This window comes from Aythya ferina (genome assembly GCF_964211825.1).
Source record: "Aythya ferina genome assembly, chromosome: 2".
In the NCBI taxonomy this organism is placed as follows: Eukaryota; Metazoa; Chordata; class Aves; order Anseriformes; family Anatidae; genus Aythya; species Aythya ferina.
The window spans coordinates 120,250,548-120,273,762 of NC_140297.1; the positions used below are offsets into that span (position 1 = coordinate 120,250,548).

At 35.2% G+C, this 23,215-nt stretch overlaps 1 protein-coding gene across 1 annotated transcript in view; it reads left to right on the top strand.

Annotated features, from left to right (window-relative positions):
• RP1 (RP1 axonemal microtubule associated) overlaps positions 1–23,215 on the top strand; it is a 217,825-nt gene that overhangs the window by 135,615 nt on the left and 58,995 nt on the right. Inside the window, exons 34-39 of the mRNA XM_084509394.1 lie at positions 4,726–4,945; positions 7,328–7,482; positions 9,857–10,070; positions 11,407–11,597; positions 13,411–13,621; positions 21,156–21,307. Coding sequence (XP_084365520.1) covers positions 4,726–4,945; positions 7,328–7,482; positions 9,857–10,070; positions 11,407–11,597; positions 13,411–13,621; positions 21,156–21,307 — 1,143 coding nt within the window. The remainder of the gene's footprint in view (positions 1–4,725; positions 4,946–7,327; positions 7,483–9,856; positions 10,071–11,406; positions 11,598–13,410; positions 13,622–21,155; positions 21,308–23,215) is intronic.

The window sequence follows — 23,215 nt, forward strand, 5'->3', positions numbered from 1 at the left end:
CTTTGCTTCATTTCTTACAGTGTTTCCAGTTTTTGTAGCACTCTAAGGAACTCAAACTAGTAGGCCCTTAGGATCCTCAGATTCAGATATCATCATAAATATCCTCTTATCTTCTCTAGGTGGTTCAGCTAATAAATCCAGTTTCTTTTTACTCTCTCTTTCTTTTTTCTTACTAAGGCTGTCAGAAGCTTTGCTCATGTTCTCCCACTGTAGCAGCAAGCTGGAGGCATGAGCATGATGTCACCAGGCGGACAAGCTGTGAATTCAACTTCCCAACAAGCAGTAGTAAATGAACTTTTAAACCTCCCCAAGATCCTGGTCTTAGACAAATGTCAGTGCATTAAAAAGTACAGCAGGTTATGTGCTATAAGCAACTCATGCTTATTTTGAAACAGTAGGCTTATTTTTGATCTCAGAGATACATTTATTGCACACTGAGGACAGGAATGCATGTAAATTCCTGATTTTCCAGGTGTTCTCACAGAAATGTATGCACAGATGTACATCGTATTCAAAATGATTATTTGATCCAAAATATTTCAAACCAACTCCTGTGAAAGAACAGGTGTAGTTTAATTGCACGAAGCAAGAGCAAAAAATAGTTTGTTAGAAAAAATAGCAGCATGCTAGCATGTTGGTGGTTTTCAATGGTCTCACATAGCTGTAGTAGAGTGGGTGATCTGCTTAAATAAGAATAAATTTAATTATAATACATTATTTATAATAAATAAAATGAGAAATAAGTAAGTTTGTCTATGTTATTGAACCATCTGGGAGTTCTAGCACTGAAGATAGCAAGGCAAGAAACCATGCCAGCTCCAATGAACAAACACATTGGAAAATAACTGGGAAAATGTAAGTAAACTGACAGTACAATAGTAGATTTTTTTTTCTCTTATATTTCAGTGATAAAAATCAATTCTTGATCTCTAACGGAATGAGCAAATTTGTAAAGTGTATATATAACTTTTCCCTAGTCCTCAGCAGGTTTCTTGGTTGCTTACAGAGTAAGCTTGTCAGAGCATGCTTTTGGAGAGTCCTATTGTACTGCACACTTCATGTTATACAGATAATTATAAAATGCAAAGTTACGTTGACTGACGGATCTTGGGATAAGGATCTTTAAAACTATTCTCCAAAGCACTAGCACAGGTAGTATGAAATGAGTGACAGTATTGTAACCACAAAGCTCTGGCAGGTACAACTGTTCATAAATACACAACCAATATGGAATGTATTTTCAGGTAAAGACTATAAGGATGACAGAAAATTTTAGATTATGTAATGCTAATATGCTAGGTATTTTCCAAAGTGTGGGATGATGCTCCAGACAACAAGCAGTAGGATTTCTGGAGTTTCTGATACCTGTTCTAGTGAATTTTAGGATGCTTTGACCACACCCTTTACAATTAGAATAATTTATGCACAGATATATATATCTATTATAGAGACATAATGAAGAATTTAATTTAAGTGTGCACCTAAACAGTGAATTTTACAAAGATTTAATTACATTAGGCTTGATGCCCTTGGACAAGTCCTGTGTGATTCAAAAAGGATAAGGTTTAAAATATTATGAAATTCTCTAATCATTTTCATCAGTTACTTTCTCTGAGAGCTTCAAAACCCCGGTGGCTTTGCCAAGGCATCCTCTTAATTATAAGAACTATGCTCCTTCAGTCATGTAATGGAAAAACACTGTGTTATTTAGTATATGACAAATCACGTCCAATTCAGCTCAGATTTCAAGTACTGAATATTACATAAAACCATTCAGAAGAAATAAATGTGGATAAATCAATCAGGAAATTTTAATCATAAATAAAAATGAGGTAAATAGTTTCCTCTTGCAAACAGTCTGTAAATTTAAAAAGAGGATGTTCATTGAATATGTACTTTGTGATGGATTATTTTTCTGCATTGAAGGTCATTTTGCATCAATTAATAGGCATTGATGGAAGGCAAAGCCAATTATGGGATCAAAGATAGGATATCATATTCCAAAGGGAAACTGACTATATTAAATTGCTCAGAAAATGATTATGAGCATGATGTAATGACAATGTTCTGTTACATTGATGGAACTGAACAGAAAGTATAATAATGGCCAGAACTGTGGAAAAAATCCCAAACAAATAAACATGAAAAGGGGAGAATGTAATATATATTACATTCACTTGGAAATATTTGGTGTTTAATTCAACAGATCATGGACAGTATGATTGCTAGTTTTTCATGGCTCAAAGGCATGAAATTCATCAAAATTATGGTTCTAGAAAAAGAAGGGAAAACAGTGACTCTTAAATTATGTATTCTTAAATTATTTTTCTATATCTGACCTGTCCATTTTCTACAATGACTATTGAACATGTATTTATGAGAATTTAGAAGTCCAGAGAATTGCAAATTTGGGTAGCAGAAGACAGAGTAAAATGTGAGGTATAGCTTGCCCTGTTAAATAAAAATAACCAAATTCTCTAATGTTGCAGTTCAAACCACAGAGCTTTATGGAATGAGTGGTACATTGCATTTAAAGTAGCTCTGTGATACAGTCATGAGGTCTATCTGCAAGAAGGAAAATCTGCAGGCAATCATTTTCAAAATCGGTAGTCTGGTTCTGAAAGAGCAGGAGCAATGATGTGTGTGTGAGGGGACCATAGTTTAGATGTGTGAAGGAGCTGTGCACTCTTCTCTTGATGAACCTGGATATTTCCCATTAAGTTTAATAAGAGATGAATGCATGTTTTTTAAGAGAAATTAGACCACTTACTGTGCCATAGCTAATGATATCATACACAGCTTGAATGAAAAACTCTTGACAAGAAATTCTGCCCATGTATTTCCCTTTTTATGGAGCAATGGTGGAGACCAAGTCAGGACGTGAGGATACGGTAAATCCAAGAGGCATAACCCTCCTCACATGAGCATCACAGTCTGGGATGGCCTTAATTATGTATACTTGAAAGCAAGCATACAGGCAAGCAGGCTAGGCTCAGAGGACAAATCTGGTGTCCTCGCTGATGTAAAGATTCAGTTGTGTGTCTATTTTACATGCTGTGGAGTTCAGTTCAGGAACTGAGAGATTCCCTGTAGCCATGGGGCTGCAGGACTATCACAGAAACAGGTCTGTGCTTCTGCTTTTACATAGATGGTGGGTAGGAACTCTTCTCTGGTCCTTACAGAGGAATTCTGATTGAATTCTGATTTTATTTATTTATTTATTTATTTTGAATGACATGGCAACCTCTTTTGATACTTACTCAAGAAATTTAGACTGGAAGGCATCTTTTAAGTCATCAGGTGTGATTTCTTGCCTCATTTCATAAGTTCTACTTCATAAACAGTTCAAGCTTCTGTAAAATGATTTTGGCAGGTTGCTATTTTTTTAAATTAACCGTTCCTTTTCATACACTGTGGTTTTAGCATTTTTTATCTGCATAACGTTTATTAATCAGGGTACTCAACTCTCTCCCAAAATGACAAAGACATGCTTTCTATACTGTTTTTCCCTAATAAGAATAAGTTTACTAATATTTCCCTGCATGTATGTCTCCATTAAGCACAGGCACAAGAACTAGCTTTAAGCAAGGTAGGTCAGCACTGAATGGCTGTCAAGAGCAGAGCTAATAGCAGAATAAATTAAATTGTTAGGAGCTCTGTGCTGTGACTTAAGAGCCAGTCTGCTGGTTGTTCTAGAGCATGGTTCTGTAAGACTAACTTCAGAATCTTACTGTGATGCTACTTGATGCATGAAGAATTTATTTCCTGGCAATAGTCACCAAAGCTTTTGTTGTAGCTGGTTTGGGAAAATAAAATGCAATAGGTGGGACGAACAAGGCCACTGGTAAAGTTTTCTGTTTTGATCCTCAAAAATAATTGTTACACTTTTTAGAATAGTTCTGTTTTATGTTTTCTTGAATTTCCCTTCCCACCAGATCTTTCTTGTAGTTGGGGGCTCAGAAGACTTATTGTGCAGATGCTAATTCCATACGGATCATTAGAGCTTGATGCAGTTTGATCATCCCAATTCCCACAGCCCTAGGTTGGATGGTTTAACCACATCTCACAGAAGGCCACAGTCAGCAACCAGATACTGAGTTTCTCATGGGTAGTATGGGAACAGGGCTATGCTGTTCTACAGAGTTATTTCTGTAACATTTGTGATTCACATTTCTGCAGAAATATCCCTCCTCTTTCCCTCAGAAGTGGTTGTAAAGTAATTTCATGTTTTAATTCTAATCATTTTGCAAATGAGAATTTAGTTAAAAATTTTTCTGCTCATAGTAATTATCATTAATTTTAATACCTAACGTGACTGCTGATATCAGAGCCTTTAATTGTAAGTTAACGTGCTCTGGTAAGGTCATAGCTTTAAATATTACCTTTTGTATTATGTGCAGATATTACTAATTTTAATCTTGGCTCACCCTAATGTTAAAGGGTCCTACTCCCATTGCTAGTAAGATAAAATAGAAGAAAGAATAAAAGAATAAAAAAGAATAAATAAATAAGAGAATAAATAAATAAAAGAATAAATAAAAAAAGAAATAAAGAAGGCAACCTCACCTATGGCAAAGAGAAGGATGGATTGCCTTATCATACTCACCCTAGCCATAGAACATCTCCATTGGTTGATGTTAAGTTAAGGGATTCTACACAGCTGGGGAAATCTCTGTGAGTAAAGTGCTCCTGACAGTACACTTTTCCTTATGATATTTGTTGCAGGTTGAGACTGGAGATGTGGGAGATGTATACAAGATTCGGGTCAGCTGTGATGATGTGCCAGGCTTTGAGGGCTGGCATTTGAAGTCTTTCCACTTAGAAGAGCTACATGCAAAACAAAAACTAAACTTTGACTGTAACTGCTGGCTCTCCATTAGCAAAGAAGACAAGGAGCTTGTGAAAGAATTCCCTGCAGTCAGTGAGGACCAGAAAACTTTGCCAGGTGAGAACAGTGAAGAAATATGAACAGTCATAGAATTGTAGAATCATAGAATGGCTTGGGTTGGCAGGAACCTCAAAGATCATCTAGTTCCAATCCCCCTGCCGTAGGCAGGGTTGCCACCCAGTAGATCAAGGTTGCTATGGGCCTCATCTAACCTGTCCTTGAATACCTCCAGGGATGGGACATCCCCAGCTTCTCTGGGCAACCTGTTCCAGTGCCTCTCAGTGAAGAACCGTGCAAACTAACCTCTCAAAAAGAAATCACATACAAGAAAACACATATAAAATAGTGCACTTAGTCTGCATTTGATATCTTCAGTGGCTATGTGGTAACTGTCTTCATACAAGCACTGTAAAAATGCTGACCATTTAAGAAATTTTAATTTTCCAGTTAAGTGACAAATTGGGTTTCACAGTTGCTAAATCTTCTGCATGATTTTGTGTGCAAAAATGAAAAATATAATTATATTTTTTAAAGATACAGCACATGTTCAAAGCTATGGAAATGATTTGTGGTAGATTTACTGTTGAATTACTCAGCTTATAATAGCTTTAGTTACTAACAGGAGGAATTCTCATTGTAAAAAAAAAAAAAAAAAAAAAAAAAAAAAGTTTTGTATTTGTTTTTCCCTAAGGACTTTTTTTTTTTTTTTTTTTTTGACATACTGAGAGTTTTAGAATATATTCAGAAATGTTCTTGGAATGTGGAGACACTGCATTTGTTCAGAAAATTGGGTAGTTACACATGAGATAAAAGTAATTGGAGATATGACGGCTTTTCTAAACTAAAGTTCCAGTAGTTCTAGTCCCTGACCATCTCAAACCTGTTAACAACTTTAAAATAAATTATAGCATTAAGTTAGTTAAATGTTAGCTTAGCAGAACAGTATGTTAAATACTACATTTGAAAAATTTTGGCCATTCATTTTGTCTAAGTATCAATACATCTGCAATTTGCAATTTAATGATCCTTCTCAACAGAAAATCCAAATCTGACTTTGTAGATTGAGGGAAGAAAGCGTGTGAGCAACACAGAGGCAAAGAAGTTTTAAAGTTGCTGTCATGTATCCTACAATAATAAATGCATTTGGTAAATTTTTATACATATATGTCATGCATCCAGCCTCTGCTAGTCTATTTTACATGAACTTTACATAGTAGTTTATTGTTGGCCTGTGATGGTTATTAATTACTGCAAAGATCATTCACAGAATCACAGAATCATTGGAAGAGACCTCCAAGATCACCTAGTCCAACCTCTGACCTCATGCTAACTAGTCCTCCACTAAGCTCTACATCTAAATGTTTTTTAAAGACATCCAGGGATGGTGACTCAACCACTTCCCTGGGCAGCTCATTCCAATGCCTAACAACCCTTTCGGTAAAGAAGTTTTTCCTAATATCCAACCTAAACCTCCCCTGGCGCAACTTTAGCCCATTCCCCCTCATGCTGTCGCCAGGCATGGGGGAGAACAGACCAATCCCCACCTCACTACAGCCTCCTTTAATGTACCTATAGAGAGCGATAAGGTCGCCCCTGAGCCTCCTCTTCTCCAGGCTGAACAAGCCCAGCTCCCTCAGCCCCTCCTCGTAGGACTTGTTCTCCAGGCCCCTCACCAGCTTCGTCGCCCTTCTCTGCACCCGCTCAAGCACCTCGATGTCCTTCTTGTAGCGAGGGGCCCAAAACTGAACACAGTACTCGAGGTGCGGCCTCACCAGAGCTGAGTACAGGAGGACGATCACCTCCCTAGCCCTGCTGGTCACACTGTTCCTGATACAAGCCAGGATGCCGTTGGCCTTCTTGGCCACCTGAGCACACTGCTGGCTCATATTCAGCTGACTATCAACCATCACTCCCAGGTCCTTCTCTGCCTGGCAGCTCTCCAACCATTCCTCTCCCAGCCTGTAGCTCTGCTTGGGGTTATTGCGCCCCAGGTGCAGGACCTGGCACTTGGCCTTGAACTTCATACAGTTTCTAACAGTCCCTGAGCAAATTCAGATGAATTCTTATTTTCAGGACCTTATACTGTAAAATACAAATGGACAGAATTTGTCTGGATGCTGGTAATTCCAAGCTGCAGAAGTCTAAGTTGTCTGAGTACAGTTTCACTTGAATTTCTAAGGAAGCTAATGGAAAGAATTTATTGAGGCTAGCTTCAAGACATCACATTCACAAAGAGTAAACTGACTATTTCAGATTCTTTCGTAGTTGCAGAAATAAAAAATCAAACATTAATATTACTAAATAACCTACATTGTTGTTTTCCTTTAAGTACGTCTTTTATATCACTTTTTAATATTTTATTTTATTTTATTTTATTTTATTTTATTTTATTTTATTTTATTTTATTTTATTTTATTATTTTATTTTATTTTTATGCAGTCCATAAATATGTTGTCTTTGTACATACTGGTGACTTCTGGGGAGCAGAAACCTTTGCAAATGTTTATATCACTCTTTATGGGACAAGAGGCGACACTGGTGTAAGGAAACTCCATACATCCCTAACACCAGGAAGAAAATTTCAACGGAATAAGGTAATAGCACAAAAATGCCATCTTACATGCCTGATCAGACTACATCTTGTTATAGAAGAGCAAGAGTATGGAAACAGTATTTGTCTTTCAGATATTCAGAGCAGTATTCAATACCACTGTCATTTCCTTCCTGTACCAGTACATCCCCACATAATAATCAGGGCTCTGTATGACCACATACAAAACAGTTTGCTGGGAGAACCTCTGTGATCACACCTCTTTTTTCTTCTATTCTAAATTTAGGTAATCAAAGAATTAAAAATTTTTGATAGAAAATTAGTTACAGAAATTGCTGTGAGACTTCTGCATTTTGTGCTGTTTCTGTAAACTAGTATAAGCACTAACTTAATGTCTACTCAATAACTTTAGATGGGAGACAAGAATTCCACGTACAGAAGAGAATGCTTCTAGATGACCAATAACAATACAATTCTTCTAATATGTAGTCAGCTTTCATAAGCTTACTGAGCATTTAAGTTTGAAAAAGCATATAATCTTATTTTTTGCTCACTATCAAGATACACATTATCAAGGAGAGTACTACATTTCTGTTAAATAATTTCATTGAATAATTACCACAGCACTGGATTTGGTACATACTGGGGGAATTTCTAAAATTGATTTTCCATACATCTCAGGTCTATATATACATGTATTTACAGAAGATAGCACTTTTCAATAATTATTTTACCTCCATGAACAGATTTATTTCCTAAAATGGACTAATTAAAAAAGTTCAGGATTTTGGCTTACAATCTGGCTGTCAATAGTCCTGACTATTGTTAAAAAGAAAATGAGTATTTTTGTCATACAGAAGTATTTTTAATGTTAGCAACCGAAAAGCTACTTCTCCAATATTTTGTTTTTAAAAGTAGCACAGATAACACATAGGACTTTGGTGAGACCTGCATTTTTCAGAAATCAGTTTGCCAATAACTTCTTTTAATTGCCCTTTTAGCAGGTTTAGTAAGTTCCTACTACTGAGATAATGTTTTATTGCGATGACGGTGTTAATTATAACCAAAGAATCATAGAATATAGAATATAATCAAAGAATCATAGAATATCCCAGGTTGGAAGGGACCCATAAGGATCATTGTGTCCAACTCCTGGCTTCACACAGGTCTACCCAAAAATTCAGACCATATGACTAAGAGCATAGTCCAAATTCTTAAACTCCATCAGGCTTGGTGGTGTGACTATGTCCCTGGGGAGCCTGCTCCAGTGAGCGACCAGTGATACCTCCTCCTGATATTCAGCCTGAACCTCTCTTGTCACAGCTTGACTCCATTCCCTTGGGTTCTATCACTGGTCACTAAAGAGAATAGATTGGCGCCTACCCCTCCACTCCCCCTCGCAAGGAAGTTGTAGACTGCCATGAGGTCTCCCGTCAGCCTCCTCTTCTCCAGGCTGAACAGGCCAAGTGACCTCAGCCGCTCCTTGTATGTCTTTCCCTCTAGGCCTTTCACCATCTTTGTAGCCCTTCTCTGGACACTCTCCAATAGTTTCACATCCTTGAAATCATAGATATTGTTGTTTAAACTCTAGTTGTTCATAACCTTGTTGACCTTTATAAGCTACCATCAAGCCCATCTGGCCCTAGGCTGGACTTGACTTTCTTATAAAACAAGAAAGAATTTAGTGGGGCATGTAGTTTCTGTGTTGCTTTTTTTTTTTTTTTTTTTTTTTTTTTAAACAAAACAAAGCAAAACTTCTCTTTTTCTTACTGTGTCTTTTCCATTCTGCTCCTATCCCTGGTATTTTGCTCAAATTTCTTCACATTGTCCCCATTCATCTTAATCTCCTTTCTCTTGCTTACTAGTTCAGTTTTGTGTTTCTGCACTAATTTCTATTTTGTAAGAAAAATAAAAACTTAGGCTTTTCTAACTATTGGAGAGGAATTGAGAAAGTCTTCTGGTAGTGAACACTTCCTAGATTTCTAACTTTTCTTTAGGACTTTAATTTAAGTAAAATCTGAATGATCTATAAAATATAAATTTGCCTGATTCATTTTAGAAACTTGAAGTGCCCTAAAAGAAATTTGATTAGAACCAAAATCTTGTCATAATTGTTTGCCTGTCAGAAGGCATTATGTCAGAAGGTATATACATTTTATTGTGATATGCAGTGATTGAAGAAATACAAATTATCCAAGGATCAGAAGAAGTTACATCATTAAACAGGATTCGATGTTAGACGTAATTAGTGTGTGTTTTCTTGGATTCAGAAGGGAGATGTTATGTTAAATGTTACTAAAAATATGTGTATATATATATCCTCAGCAAAATCCAGGCTAAGCTTTCCCTTGACTTCAAGCATATTTGGGTGCAAACATTTTTAAATTTTTTTATTAAGTGTTTCCCTTCTTTTGCAGGTGGATTCATTTTTGGTGGAAGCTGTTTCTCTTGGTCATTTGCAAAAAGTGGTTATAGGGCATGATGGAGAAGGATATGGGGCTGGCATGTACCTCAAGATGGTAACAGTCAGGGAGTCACAAGACTCAGACAAAGAATGGGTTTTCCCATGGTGGAACTGGCTTGATACTCATCTGGGATTATGTGAGACTGTTTGTGAGATAGTTACAGTTGGTAAGTTCTTCTGCAAAACTGTCTGCCTCTCTACATATTTTTGAATTTGGCTACAGATCTTTCAGATCTCTATATTGTCTTTCTTTTATTGCAAATGTGATTTTTCAGTTTTATTTTTTTATTATAGAAAGACTGCATCTAGTAATGTCAAAGTGAATAAAATTCTGTATATTGTGTATGAAACTCTCACCTTCTGAATTAGATTTAGCACATTGCAATGAAAGATTTAAAGCAGGTAAGAGTTTTAGATGAATGCCTTATGGGGATAAATAGCTTAAGTTTTATGCATTAATTTTCAGGTCACTTAGGATCTAATTTGAAATCCAGAGAAAAATTACTTTAGTTAAATGAGCTTAGTACCCATGGTATTATTCCACTGTGCAAAGAAACAGTGCCATTTTTCTATGCTAAGTTTACACTCATTTCAAGTTTACTACACCAAAAGATGTGCAAATCCAAATCTGGATGTATCTGGCAAAAGAACAATTACAGCAGGACCTGTAGCAAAGATTTCTTCCTTCAATCCTGTGAAAACAATTTCATGTAAATGAACTGTTAAAGTTCATCCAGAACGAAGAATACGGCTTCAAATCATAAGGTGCCCTTGATAGATATGTAGGCATTCAGTTGTATAATTTTTTCTGAATTGTAGAAAGCAGATTTTTCTAAGCTGTTTCCTTCCATTAAATCATTTTCATTTCCCATAGAATGATTAAAATGGAATGAAAATGAAGGATAGCAGCAATTAATAGAGAAAAAGAGAGGAAGATGGTAATATTGAACTCTTAAGATCTGCAAATATTTTTTATGTGTTTACCTGTTAGTCTTACACTATTATAACACATTATATTGCTAAGTATTATACAGTTGCAAGTGAAGTTCATTGTTATTATTCATTTTGCATTAGGTGTCTACAGGCTACAGATGGCTGGTGCTTCTAAATGATAAATTGGTTTCGGTAACATTGATTGCTTTTTTTAAGAACAATTAATTAGACCTCTAAAAGGTGACTGACTGTTCTCTTAGTAATTACTTCCAAACATGACAAGGAGGATAACATGGTATCAGGAAAATACCTGTGAAACTAAAGTTTAAACACAGCAAGAACATTAAGCTGTTAAATTCTTGGCAAAAACAAAAACAAAACCACCACCACCACCAAAAAAAAAATAATAATAAAGGTATTGATGTGTTATTCTTAGTGAACTGTTGCCATAGATACAACGTAACCTGCAAATAGAGCTTGCTTTGTGTACTGTAAAGGCTATGGGCCTGTTATTTTATGCCATTCTGTCATATTGTTGTCTTTCCTCTTTCTCTTTGATCATTTTTAAAGGTAGAAGATTGATTTCTTGTCCTAAACTGCCTGAAATCAACATGCAGTCATCAGGTCTCTGGATAATGGACATCACTGGATCTGACTTGAGCAATGAAGTGGATCCATTACACCTTTCTTTCATCTTCTACGGCAACCTGAATCACAAAAAGTTGCCACTTCAAGTTACAGGAAAAGCAATTCAAATCAAAGTACTTCAACCTTTATCTATTGAAAGAAAAGCCTAAGGATCATGTACCTGATGACCCTCTTAATTCTGAGTTAAATTGTTTCTTTAAACTAAACTACCAAATTGATTTTTAAGTCCTCTATGTAGTTTGGCACAGGTCATCATTTTTGTTTGCAGGCAGTAAGGCTGTCACTGGGGCAGTGCTTTTTGAATGAGTAGAAATGAACCTTTTCCCAAGATTTCACCAAGCGAAGTGGTTCCTATGTGCATATCACAGTACATACCAGCTTGCAGGTGCTGATTTTCAGTTCTTGTTGATATTACAAAAGTAATTTGTAAACATACAATGTTTTGTGCCATGAGATACTATCGAGGTTTTAGGGCAATGATGAAGAAGGAAAAATCATGTATGAGATGAGACTCAACAGAAAGTTCATTTTTGTCTTTCATGTAATTTATTCATCCTTGTCACCATGTTTTTTAAGGCTAACTTCTTTTTCTTGCATTGTTAGCCTCTTTTATTTTTGCCTGTCATTACCATTTTGTTTTTCCTCTTGATCAGCTCCTTTTTCCCCACAAGTTTTCCTCTTTACTTAGTTCTTCTCTTAGTTCTTCTATCATTTGTCTTCACTTCCTCCTATTACTCTTCAACGTAAATATTAACAACCTTTTGACTGAATGAATGAATTTGACTGCATTGAAATATGGCCTGCTTCTTTCCCAATTCTTTTACTTCCTTCTTGTAACTATAATTCCTTCCTCGGTGCCAATGCTGTGTTACTGTTATGCTATTCTGATTTTACTCTCCATGAATGTAGAGTACATCTCTCCAATACAATAGAATTTGGAACTGACCTGAAGGTAAACACTACAGAAATCTACTCTAGTTTAGGAAATCCCTGAACCACAAAGTGCTGAAAACTAGGAAAATTTTCAAGGAAAGTGTGACAATTACCTGTCCTGTTCTTGTACTGCTTGTTCCATCTTTCCATTGGCCTTTGTGGGTTCTGAGGAAATAGTTGACCCCTGTGAGAAAACTGGAAGATTTAACCTCAGTTGGTTTGTTAGCCTTGTTTTAACCTTGATCTACAGAAACAACTATATGGCCAGACTGATGGAATGGGACGAAGCAGACAGACAAGGCAGTAGGAGCTCCTCAAGCCAGCTTTGTATCACAGAAATGTGTTCATGAAGCCATATCCTGAAAGATGTTTCTTCATGATTGACTGCTGAAACAGCAGAAGCAGGTAGCAAGGGAAAAGCAGGAAAATAAGGGTAAAGAGATCCCTGTCCCAAAGAGTGAGTGAGAATATGTTACTTTTGATCATGGGGTTCATCAGAAAGCAGCCTTGGAGTTGTGAATAAAGAAACTGTTCCTGGTTCTTCCTACTAGTCTGGTAAATAGGACTTAATGATTACACCAAAGAAATAACCAGCTGTTTTTTCATGTTCTTCCTGTCTTTAGTGAAAGAGGAAGTAAGCACACTAGATTAGGCTATAAACATGTTCCAAAATGAGGAGTACCTAGTTCTGCTAAAGAACCTCTTCTAAATATAAAGAAATGGTATGAAACTGGAAGTACCCTATCAGAGGAAAGGTCAGGTCCCATGTAGTGCTGCTAGCTGGGCAGTATTTCAGTGCTACTATCTGGGCAGTATTTGCAATGAAAGAGCAAGGGAAAGAATAGTTAGAAAGGGGAAAAACGGTAACAGTTATAAATCTGCTCCAATTCTTCAGCTATTGTAGTTTGATCAGCTGTTGCATACAGCTGTCAACTACATTTGATCTGGCACAATTAGAATGAAATCCATTCATCTTCTCTTTTTCTCACTTAGGATGAACTGGCAGATATTGGCTCACTGTACAAAGTTCAGGTAACTGGCCCACATAGTGAGCTAAAACAGCCATGGCGCTTAGATTTACTGCATATGAAGCACACAGGCACAAAGGAAGAGATGTATTTAGCTTTTGACTGCTTGTTCAACCCTAATGAAGACAAATGTGTGGAACTGCCAGCTCTCTATGCAGATCAGGAGCCTTTGCCTGGTAAGCTAAGTCTGTTTTTGTTACTGGGGTCAGGATCTATGTCACTGGAATACCAGTATATCTCCTGGGCCTGAAATACTACTGTATGAGACTTTCCACAAGAATTTCATATTAAGGAATATGATGCTTTGCACTTGCATTTATCAAAAAAGAAAGCTGAGCAAAGAGGAATCACTTGTATCAGGATTATGACAGATGTTATAACTGCTGACACCAGACACAGAATATGGTTTCTTTCATGTGAGACAGTTCCAGTTTTAGCTCTTGATTATTTATTATCTCTTCAAATTAACGCTGTGTCAGCTGAAGATGTGTACAAAATATTAACTTGTGTGTAATATTACCTGAATCTTCCTATTCATGAAGAAATGTGACCTAGAAATGTAGTCAATGTTTTAAGAATGAAAGAATTGCTAAGACACCCTACAAAACAGAATTAAAAACAAACAAACAAACAAACCAAAAAAGCTTTGTTACAATCAGCCAACAAAGGATAGCCAAGAACTTCAACTGCAGTAGCATTTTATTGATGTTGATGAGAAATTTATAGTACAGCTAGTATTATTCCAGCAAAAATATATTGAGTTGCAGTTTTCTCTGATGTTATTAATACATGTGAATTGTGTATATGATGATGACAGAGATATGATAAAGTGATTACCCCCAGCCCCCCAGGAATATGGAGAACAACCAATTGCATACTGATGGCTTGATCACTCACTATTTAAGAACAGGACTCCCATTTATGCAGCTCATTAGAATAAAGAGGATTGATGCGGATAGTAAAGATCATGTATTGAAGCGTTTAGTGACAGTTAAGAGCTTTATTGCCAGAGGCTATAGTACAAAGAGTGTTCTGCTTAAACAGAATAGAAAATAATAGAAAAAGATGGAAGCTACCCAGAAAAAGGAACAAAATATTCCATGTGAACTTTAGCACACTGTTCTCTAGGGAGATTTTCCTAAATATTTTATCCCATTTAAAGTTGAAACTCGAACAAATAAAATAATGAAGACCTTATAAATCTCTGATTGTATGTGGGTTTGCATAACTTTAAACAATTAGTAGCCTTGCACTCATTTACTGAAAAAAAATCTTATGTTTTTGGTCCATCAGGTTCAAAATAGCATTGGATGTTGCATGTAATATATTCAGAATGTAAAATGCTAAATATATAACAACTCTGGTGCTTGTTAAAATCTCCATTACCCCAATTTATTTATGAAAAAAAAAAAAGGAAAATTATAAGTATTGGTAATTATTTTCAGAATTTGGAATTGCTAAATGTTTAACTAGATATTAAAACTCCAAAAGTTCAAACCAAAATAAAAATTCTAGAATTCATCTCTCAAGTCTTTGTTATGCTAAGAACCAAATGGAGATAATGTAAGAGAGCAGTAATGTTATTAGTAGAGCAATTCAGTTGAGGTGAAATGAAAGGCTGAGATATTTTCCTTGGAAAAATACTAAGAAGGAGATGTGTACATAGTTTCTGACACAAATTATCACATAGTTGGGTAGTGTTTACTAACCTAGGAAGTTTCACACAAACCATTTAGTGGAGTCCAGAGTAAGGGAAATACCTCAGAAGGAATTCTCTTCTAGATTTCACTGGCTTTGAGTATGTGAGCAGTCCTTTTGAACTTACATGTATGTCCATAGATGCAGTAATGACATTTGGGATACTTAAAGATGCACCTTATTATGAATGATCTACAATTGAAAGAATTAATATCAATCAAGTTTTTTTTTTTTTTTTTTTTTCTCTGTGGCCCCAACACTTATTCAGTCTAAACATTCTAAATGTCAGCTTTTTCCTTGTATTCTAGCTAATATACTGGAGACAAATCAGTTTGCACTCATTATTTCTTCTAAAGAGACACATTTATGGAGATGTCTTCAATAAATGTCTTGGTAATATAAATTTGAATAAAGACAAAAGAACAATTTTGAAAGATAAAGATCGATAAAGATCATTGCTATTCCCAGACAAATCAAACAACAAGTAGATAACTCTATAGGGAGCAATGTAAATGCAAAAAACATCCAAGTAAAGAGTATCCTTTATCAGTTATGTCAGCTGCCTGGTTGTAACGAAGGCCGTGTTATTATAAATACTTCTCTTCTAAACTAAGTGATTCCATGAGATTTAGCAAGGCAAAAATAGATATCTGTACTCATCTGTGATCTTCAGGAAATTCACAGCTATTTCTTTAAGGTGTTTTTAGTCTGCTTTTAGTTTCTCACTGTTCCAGTCTGCCAGTGATAGGCAATAAATGATATTAATCCCCCCAGTGCTGGGTCTGTTTTGCCAGTGATGATGTAAGTGATCTCCCTGTCCTTATCTCAACCCTTGAGCCTTTTCCATTGTATTTTCTCCTCCTTTTTTATTTGAGAAGGGGCAGAGAGAGAGTGGTTGTGGTGTTCAGCTGCCCAGCAAGGTAAAACCACCACATCATCTGATTTGGTGAGACTTGAGGATGATTTCATTCCCAGTAAGTTACAGCTGTCAATTGTCATTGAACATATTTTTAATAATTAAAAAAAATAAAACAAAAACAAAACATACACACGTACTTAAAATTGATTCTCTGAAATTGCTTTATCCTAGTATTTTATAAACATATTTTTTAGTCTATCTTTATCATGGTCCAAATTATTTATCATGCATCTTTGTGGACTTCAAAATAAAATATACTGATTACTATTTTTTTTTCCCCCCTTATAAATTCTGTGATAATTCTGCAGAGGACATTAATGTGCATATTAACACTCATACTGACACAAAGTCAATGCACACTTAAATTGTGAGGTGCTTTTGAAAATGATGTTTTCAGTTACACTTAAAATTTTAGAACTTCTAGCTCTTAGCTTCTATATTTCTTGATGCTTTTGAGATAATTTCTTGATGATTTTTAGAATGCCATTGTTGTTAAATGCAGTTGAAATCATGTATCAGAAGTTAAATAGCAGTATATATCCCAACATAGAAGTTATCTAAAGTTAGAAGAACTTGCAATATGTAGTTCTTAAAGTAACCACTGAAGATGAGTGTTACCTTATATTTACTAATGTACTTTTAACACCAGTTATGAATTTAACTCTTCTGGCTCACATTAGGGTTCTGTGATGCAAATTAAGATTTTTTTTTTCCACAACATGAACACAAATTACAACATCCCCCCTCCATCCACCAAGTCTGTTAACATAAGACCATGAATTAAAGTGCTTAACATCTGTAGCAATAAACATCTGTATTAACAAACATATTCATCTTTAAAAAAACAAAAACAAAAACAAAAACCAAAAAAAACCCACAAAGCTTTACATTTTTACAATATACAGACAAAATATAACTTTTTCACTGCTTTGTTAATCATAATAGGTCACTGCTATGTAGTAGTGTACCATGGATGTATTGAGGCATGGAGAAGTATTAACTTACTTATTTACTTAACTGTACTAGATACCGTTCAGTCCAGCAGCTCATGTTTATCAAATAGCTCCATTTTCATTAGAGGCAATGATAAATTCCATGTTAACTTCCAAAATGAAAGTAGTTCAGAGATGCTTCAGCTAATGTATTCTTTTGACTTATAAGACTTATTAGCCATGGCTTGTTAGCTCAAACATAGCACCAACCTAGCAAGAATGAATCTGGCTTGGGTATTGAGCTGGTGAAGTGAGTCATAGTATTCTGCTTAATTTGACTAATTCGTATTCCTGCTAACTCAGGCCTCTCTTACCACACACTTAAGTAAGGTAGATGAATCCTGTACTTTTGATTAGATTCATAATATCAAATATTGAATGGGTACAAGATGATTTGCTCCACAGTCTTCAGCCTTTCTTAGTGTTCTTCCCCCATTGTAAAAAATACTTGTGCTGCTTGATTTCATTGCAAACCTAAAATCATAATAGTGTAAAAAGTTTAACTGTACCTCTGAGATTCAGACAGGATATGGTTGTACCATTTAAACTGTTTACCCTGAAAAGGCATTGAGATTTATATAGGCAAATGCTACTGAATATTGCTCTAAATGATATTTGAATAAGTTTTGATTCATAGTAAGTTAAATAAAAAAATGGCAAAATCAAGGTAACACCTTATCATAGATCATCAATCATAGATCGATGATCCTGTTTTTAATTCATGTTTTCTTTTTCTCTTTTCAATGAGCACTGATCATTTTCACTTTTCAACAATATTGACTTACGTCTGAAGCAGTCCTCTTTTATAAAGAGGATTGGACAGAGACAAAGAATAGCAAGGCTGAACAGAACATCACATTTTAGTAGATTTTTGTTGGTAGAGGGATGTTGTCTATTTGATAGTGAGAATAGTCCCAAATCACCCTGAAAACTTTAGCCTTTTTCCTAGAAACTCATTTATATTGTGCCTTCCTTTATAGGAGTTCCTTTGTATATTTTGTTTTGTTTTGCTTATATAACAAGAGTCCTTTCTCTTATCCAAAATCTTTGAAAATTAAAGAAGTATTTGCTGTGACTACAGTGAGCTTTGAATTAGGCATTAACAGTTTCATATGGAACTTCTGACTCAGAAAAAATATTAGGTATGTTTCTAATTTTTGGTATGTATCTCCCTTGAATACAGATATTATGAAGTAACTAGTTGTGTGATTAAAGTTGAGACCATGGTTAAGTATTAATGATCATGGACCAAAACAGTAAAAGCATTTGTAGACATTGTGATTTCTAATTCACACTAATGAGTGGTCAGATCTGTGGTACAAACTCTTTCTAATCTAATTCACACAAGCAGCCTTTTGACTTCAATGGATCTGCTCACATGAGCAAGTTATACATATAGTATACCTACAACAGATGAATGATATAGAGGCTTACCTTCGTATCCTAGCTCCTCTAAAAGCAAAAATGCCATTGGCTAAACTCCAAAGAGTCTCTTGGACAGCTCATATGCTTTCAAATATCTAGATCTCCAGCAAGGGCAAGTCTGTGTAGCTAAGTTCACTTTATTGCAACTATATTGTCTTTCATCTGACAGTGCATATTTACCTGCCTTGAAGAAAGGGATGAGATATATTATAGTTCCAACCTAGGAAAACTTTTTTTCTATTTCTTATCATCAAACATGAGTGATGTAATCAATTACAAGCACTCTCCCAGGTCATGGTTTAAATGTGAAAAAAAAAAAAAATCCAGGAAAAAAATCCCTTAAATTAATAATGACACAATGAAATAAATTTACTTTTCAGAAAACAGTGTTTTTCAGTCACCATTCCCACATAGCAAAACATGAAGAGAAACAAAGACATTTCAGTATATCACAATGAGCACACCTTCATTAGCAGACTGATACAGTCCCTATTATTTAATGAATCCTTTTAGATATTCATTTTTCAATCAGTATGCAAAACCACCCAGTATGCAAAACCACTTTCATTCCAGTGATGTGACCTTTTTATTTTAGACACATAAAGAAATAGCTATATAAGATGTCACAATATTTGAATTCAGGCCTTTTGATTATAACACTCAATATGAATAGCACCAACTTGTGAAAAGAGCTGTAAGAAAAGCTTAAAAATAAATATCCTCAGAACACTTTTTTTTCCTCCCTGTTTTCCTCTCACCTACGCATGAAAATAAATGACAGCCTTAGCTCTGGGTTCTTAACAATCATTCTCAAACCTACCAGAAATTTCTCATAATTATATCTCTTTAGAGGATGTAGTTTGGCTAAATGGAGCCATTTCTGTCTTGGAATAAATTTGATTTAAGAGGCAAACTATACTGAAAATATCAGAAGTTTCCAGGATCTATACTGAGTTATTTGTGCATCCTGTGATGTATTTTAGACTGAAATATGTATTTCAGATTTGAATAATGTGTATTTCAATGCTTTCTGGCTTGTATTGTCAATTGTGCAACTGAAAGTGCTTCTCAGTTGCTTCTTGGTTCTGTGTCTGTGTAAAGCACCATTTCTCTTTGTACACACACATTTCCTGGAAAAGCAAACCAGGACCAAGGTACAGGCAAGCAGCAGAGTGAGACTGGAAGAGTTTCTGCAGAATGCAACTGTCACACAGTCTAGACATTGCTGAAATTTGCTTTACTGTGCCAGTGATGAAGACTGTGGGAGTTGTGGCTGAATAGTTTGGAGTAGTCAAAAATAGTTCAGTATGCATAAAATGTTGGATTTTAAGAGTGCTCAGTCCTTCAACATATCAATCCTAGAGCTTATGACAAAAACCGTTCATGAGATAATAAATTCATTCTTGAATATATTCATAGTATGTGTGTATTGTTTATTACCCACATCCCAAATGTGACTTTTACAGTGGATAAAAATGTTCTTCTGAAATGCATTGGAAAAATGAGTTTTACAAGCCAGTGTGGCTGCGAAGTGATAGCTTTTTTCCTTAGGTCAGAGTAACAATGCTTGAAGTTGGAGGCAGAACATCCAGACTGTCTAAGTTTAGACTCCTAACTTTTAATGTCCATCTCTAAAATATAGGGGAACCCATCATATGTGTTTTTTAAAAGCCTGCCTTTCTCTGCTGACTGCATAGGGAGCTCATATTCCTAACATAACCTCCAAAGTTAGATACCTAAAGTCACAGCACTGGCAGTATACAAATTAGCACAGATTTTATATTGTAATCTGAGTAAGAGCAGGCTTTCAACATTAAAAATACATAGAAACAAATATAAAACTTCTATTTTTTTTTTCCCTGAGCTCCTTCTTGTTAAGATGATGCAAGTAACCATGAATATTGAGATTGTGACCTGCTTCTGTTTAAGTGTTTCCTTATTCCACGCCTCCATTATAAATTTGTGGCTAAAGTCATTTTAAAAATGAATATAAGAATTTTCCATGAAGTTTCTTTGGAAATAATGTAATCTGATCTCTTCTGGATCACCTCCCTGTGTATTGTGTCAGAAAGAGGCAAGGAAGAAGAAGCTCCACAGCACGGCCGTACATGTCTCTTCTAATCATTACTGTCACCACAGCTGAGAAAACCAGGAATGCTTTCCCTTAAACTCAAATTTCATGTTTCACATTCAAATGTTACAGCTGATCTATATATGAGCGTTATTATATGTACATGGGAGGTTCATTGGGGACTGATAGAAAATGTGAATAGGATTTTCTATTTATGTGTTAAAGAACTTGAAGGTATTTTTAATTCATTATTCCTGTTTCACATTAACTTTTTTTAATGTCAAGTTTATTCTAATAGTGTTAAGGTCTGACTAGTGAGAAAGCTTGGTAGTCCTGACGCATTAATTCAGTGAAGATAATTACACGAGTTTAAAGCTTAAGACAATCAGATCCCGGCTTTCTTCTAAATCACTTTATAAGTGCTAAGCTCTGTTTTCAAGAAGAAAATATGGTAGGAGATTCTGATATATTTGCAATGAGTTCTACCAGGGATTGGTAGATAAAGCAGGTGTTGGGCAGGAAGACAAGCACGATTTTCTCATACTGACTTTGTTTTTGTACATATATATATATATATATATATATTTTTTTTTTTTTTTCTGAAGTTGTGGAATATTCAATCCATTTGCACACGGGAGACTTGAAGAAAGCAGATGCCACTGGTGAGGCTTATCTCTGTATTCAAGGAGAGAAGAGTGACTCAGGGAAACGATGGCTTAACTCAAGAAACAGCCCGATCACTTTTGCTAGAGGGCAGGTAAAACAATGAGGAAAAATGTAACTGAATCTGTGCGTGTCTTTTTGTCAAAACGTATGTTTACATACAAGTTTTCATGTATAGAGTATCAAAAATACTAACTTTTGCATTCTATTCATATATGATTTTCTCTTTTAACTCAGAATTGATTGTCTTCATAGGTAACGTTTTAAGCATTACAGAATGGTAAAGCAATTAAATTGATAAAGTGTTTTTTTTTTTTTTTTAATTAAATATACTCTAAATATACTTTAATATATTTTAAATATACTCTAAAAGTTCTTCTTTAATATTCTGGACTTTTAAGGCCAGAGAGGTATCTGTACTTTGTTTTAATATGGCTGACAGAGCTGATAGTATTGCCTTTCTACTTACATTAGACCCCGACCTTCTCTTATTAACTTTCTTGAACAGTAATGTCCTTGTTCCAAGCAGCATTTTATTTTTTCATGTTTCCAATTTTTCCACACTCTTGCTTTTAAACATTGTAAATATATTCTTGCATTTTTGAGTCTTAAAGTGCTTTTCCTAGAAGAGCAATTCCTAGAGCAGTTATTGACTTAAGAATAAAGTAACTAAAACAAATTTCAGGTCAAACAGAAATATCTTTTTCAGATCAAAAGAGAATATCTAGCTGACACTTTATTGGACTCTACTGTCTGGTCTGTGTTCAGGTTTGGAAGAATTTGGAACTTTAATGGGCTTTTCTATATCCTGGGCTATAGCACCTTAGTCACCTTCTTCTATAGAAAAGATCTCATTAACAGCTATTTGGAATTTCATCTTTTAACAGCTTTCTTCATTCCAACATAAACTTGTTCCCAGATGGCTAATTCTCTGTTCTTAGCATTTGCTTTTTTTTTTTTTTTTACTTGACTCTTGTGATCAACATGGTCCTCACAATAGCATCAATTTTTGTAAGTCGTACTTCGCAGCAACTCTGGAATCAACAACAGGTTTTTATTGTTTGCCTTCTCAACCCAAAGCAGATCTCCAATTTTTGTCTTCAAATTACATTTTCAACCCAATAAAGACAATTTCTCTGTCTACACCAGGATAGCTCATGAAGTCATAAGAGATAAAAGAGACTTACTTGTGGAGGTTTTGCACTTGTTTTCCCAAGATATTAAACAAATCTATTCATGAATATCATGTTTACAAACCTGGTTTCTAAGGCCCAGTTCAAAAAAGCCAACAAATGCACGCTTTAAGCTATCTGTGTCCCCAGTGCCGGTGTGAGCTAACTTATGTTAACTTTCCCATTAATAGTCAAGAAAGATGACTGAGCAAAGAAGAAAACAAACATGTAAGGTCAAGAAGGTGATTATACTAAGATTTGCAGTAGGGAAGAAGGGAAGATACCATGAAGTATGTTTATCACGCAGTTCTAGTGTATGATAAAAATGTATCATATAAATGGCTTCAGTGAAAAATCCTTATTCCAATAGCACAGTGGTTGAAATCTTCACAAAATACTATTCGTTTCCCATTTACCTAATTCCCACTAAATTATCTGTGATTTTTAGTGAAAGTCAATTGCTTCGCATTTTCAGAATTATTGAACACCTGTAACTTTCATTAAGAGTTAGCTTCTGGATCAAAGTAACTTTCAACACAAGTAGAAATTGAGCTGGTTTGGTTATTTTAGTCTATGAAAGTACTAGACATGAGCACTTTACTGCTGGAATGTGTATTTAATGTTTTAAAAATTACTTCTTGGTAAGTACAGCAACATTTTGAAATTGATAATTCACAATATTCACTGGTACAGAAAATACCAGTTATCACATGTACTGTTTAATTATGAACTCAAAGAGAGTAGAATAGCATGAATGAGATAAATTTACTTCCATTAAAACACAGAGCAATGCACAAAGCTAAAATGATAAATATTCAAAAGCAGATACA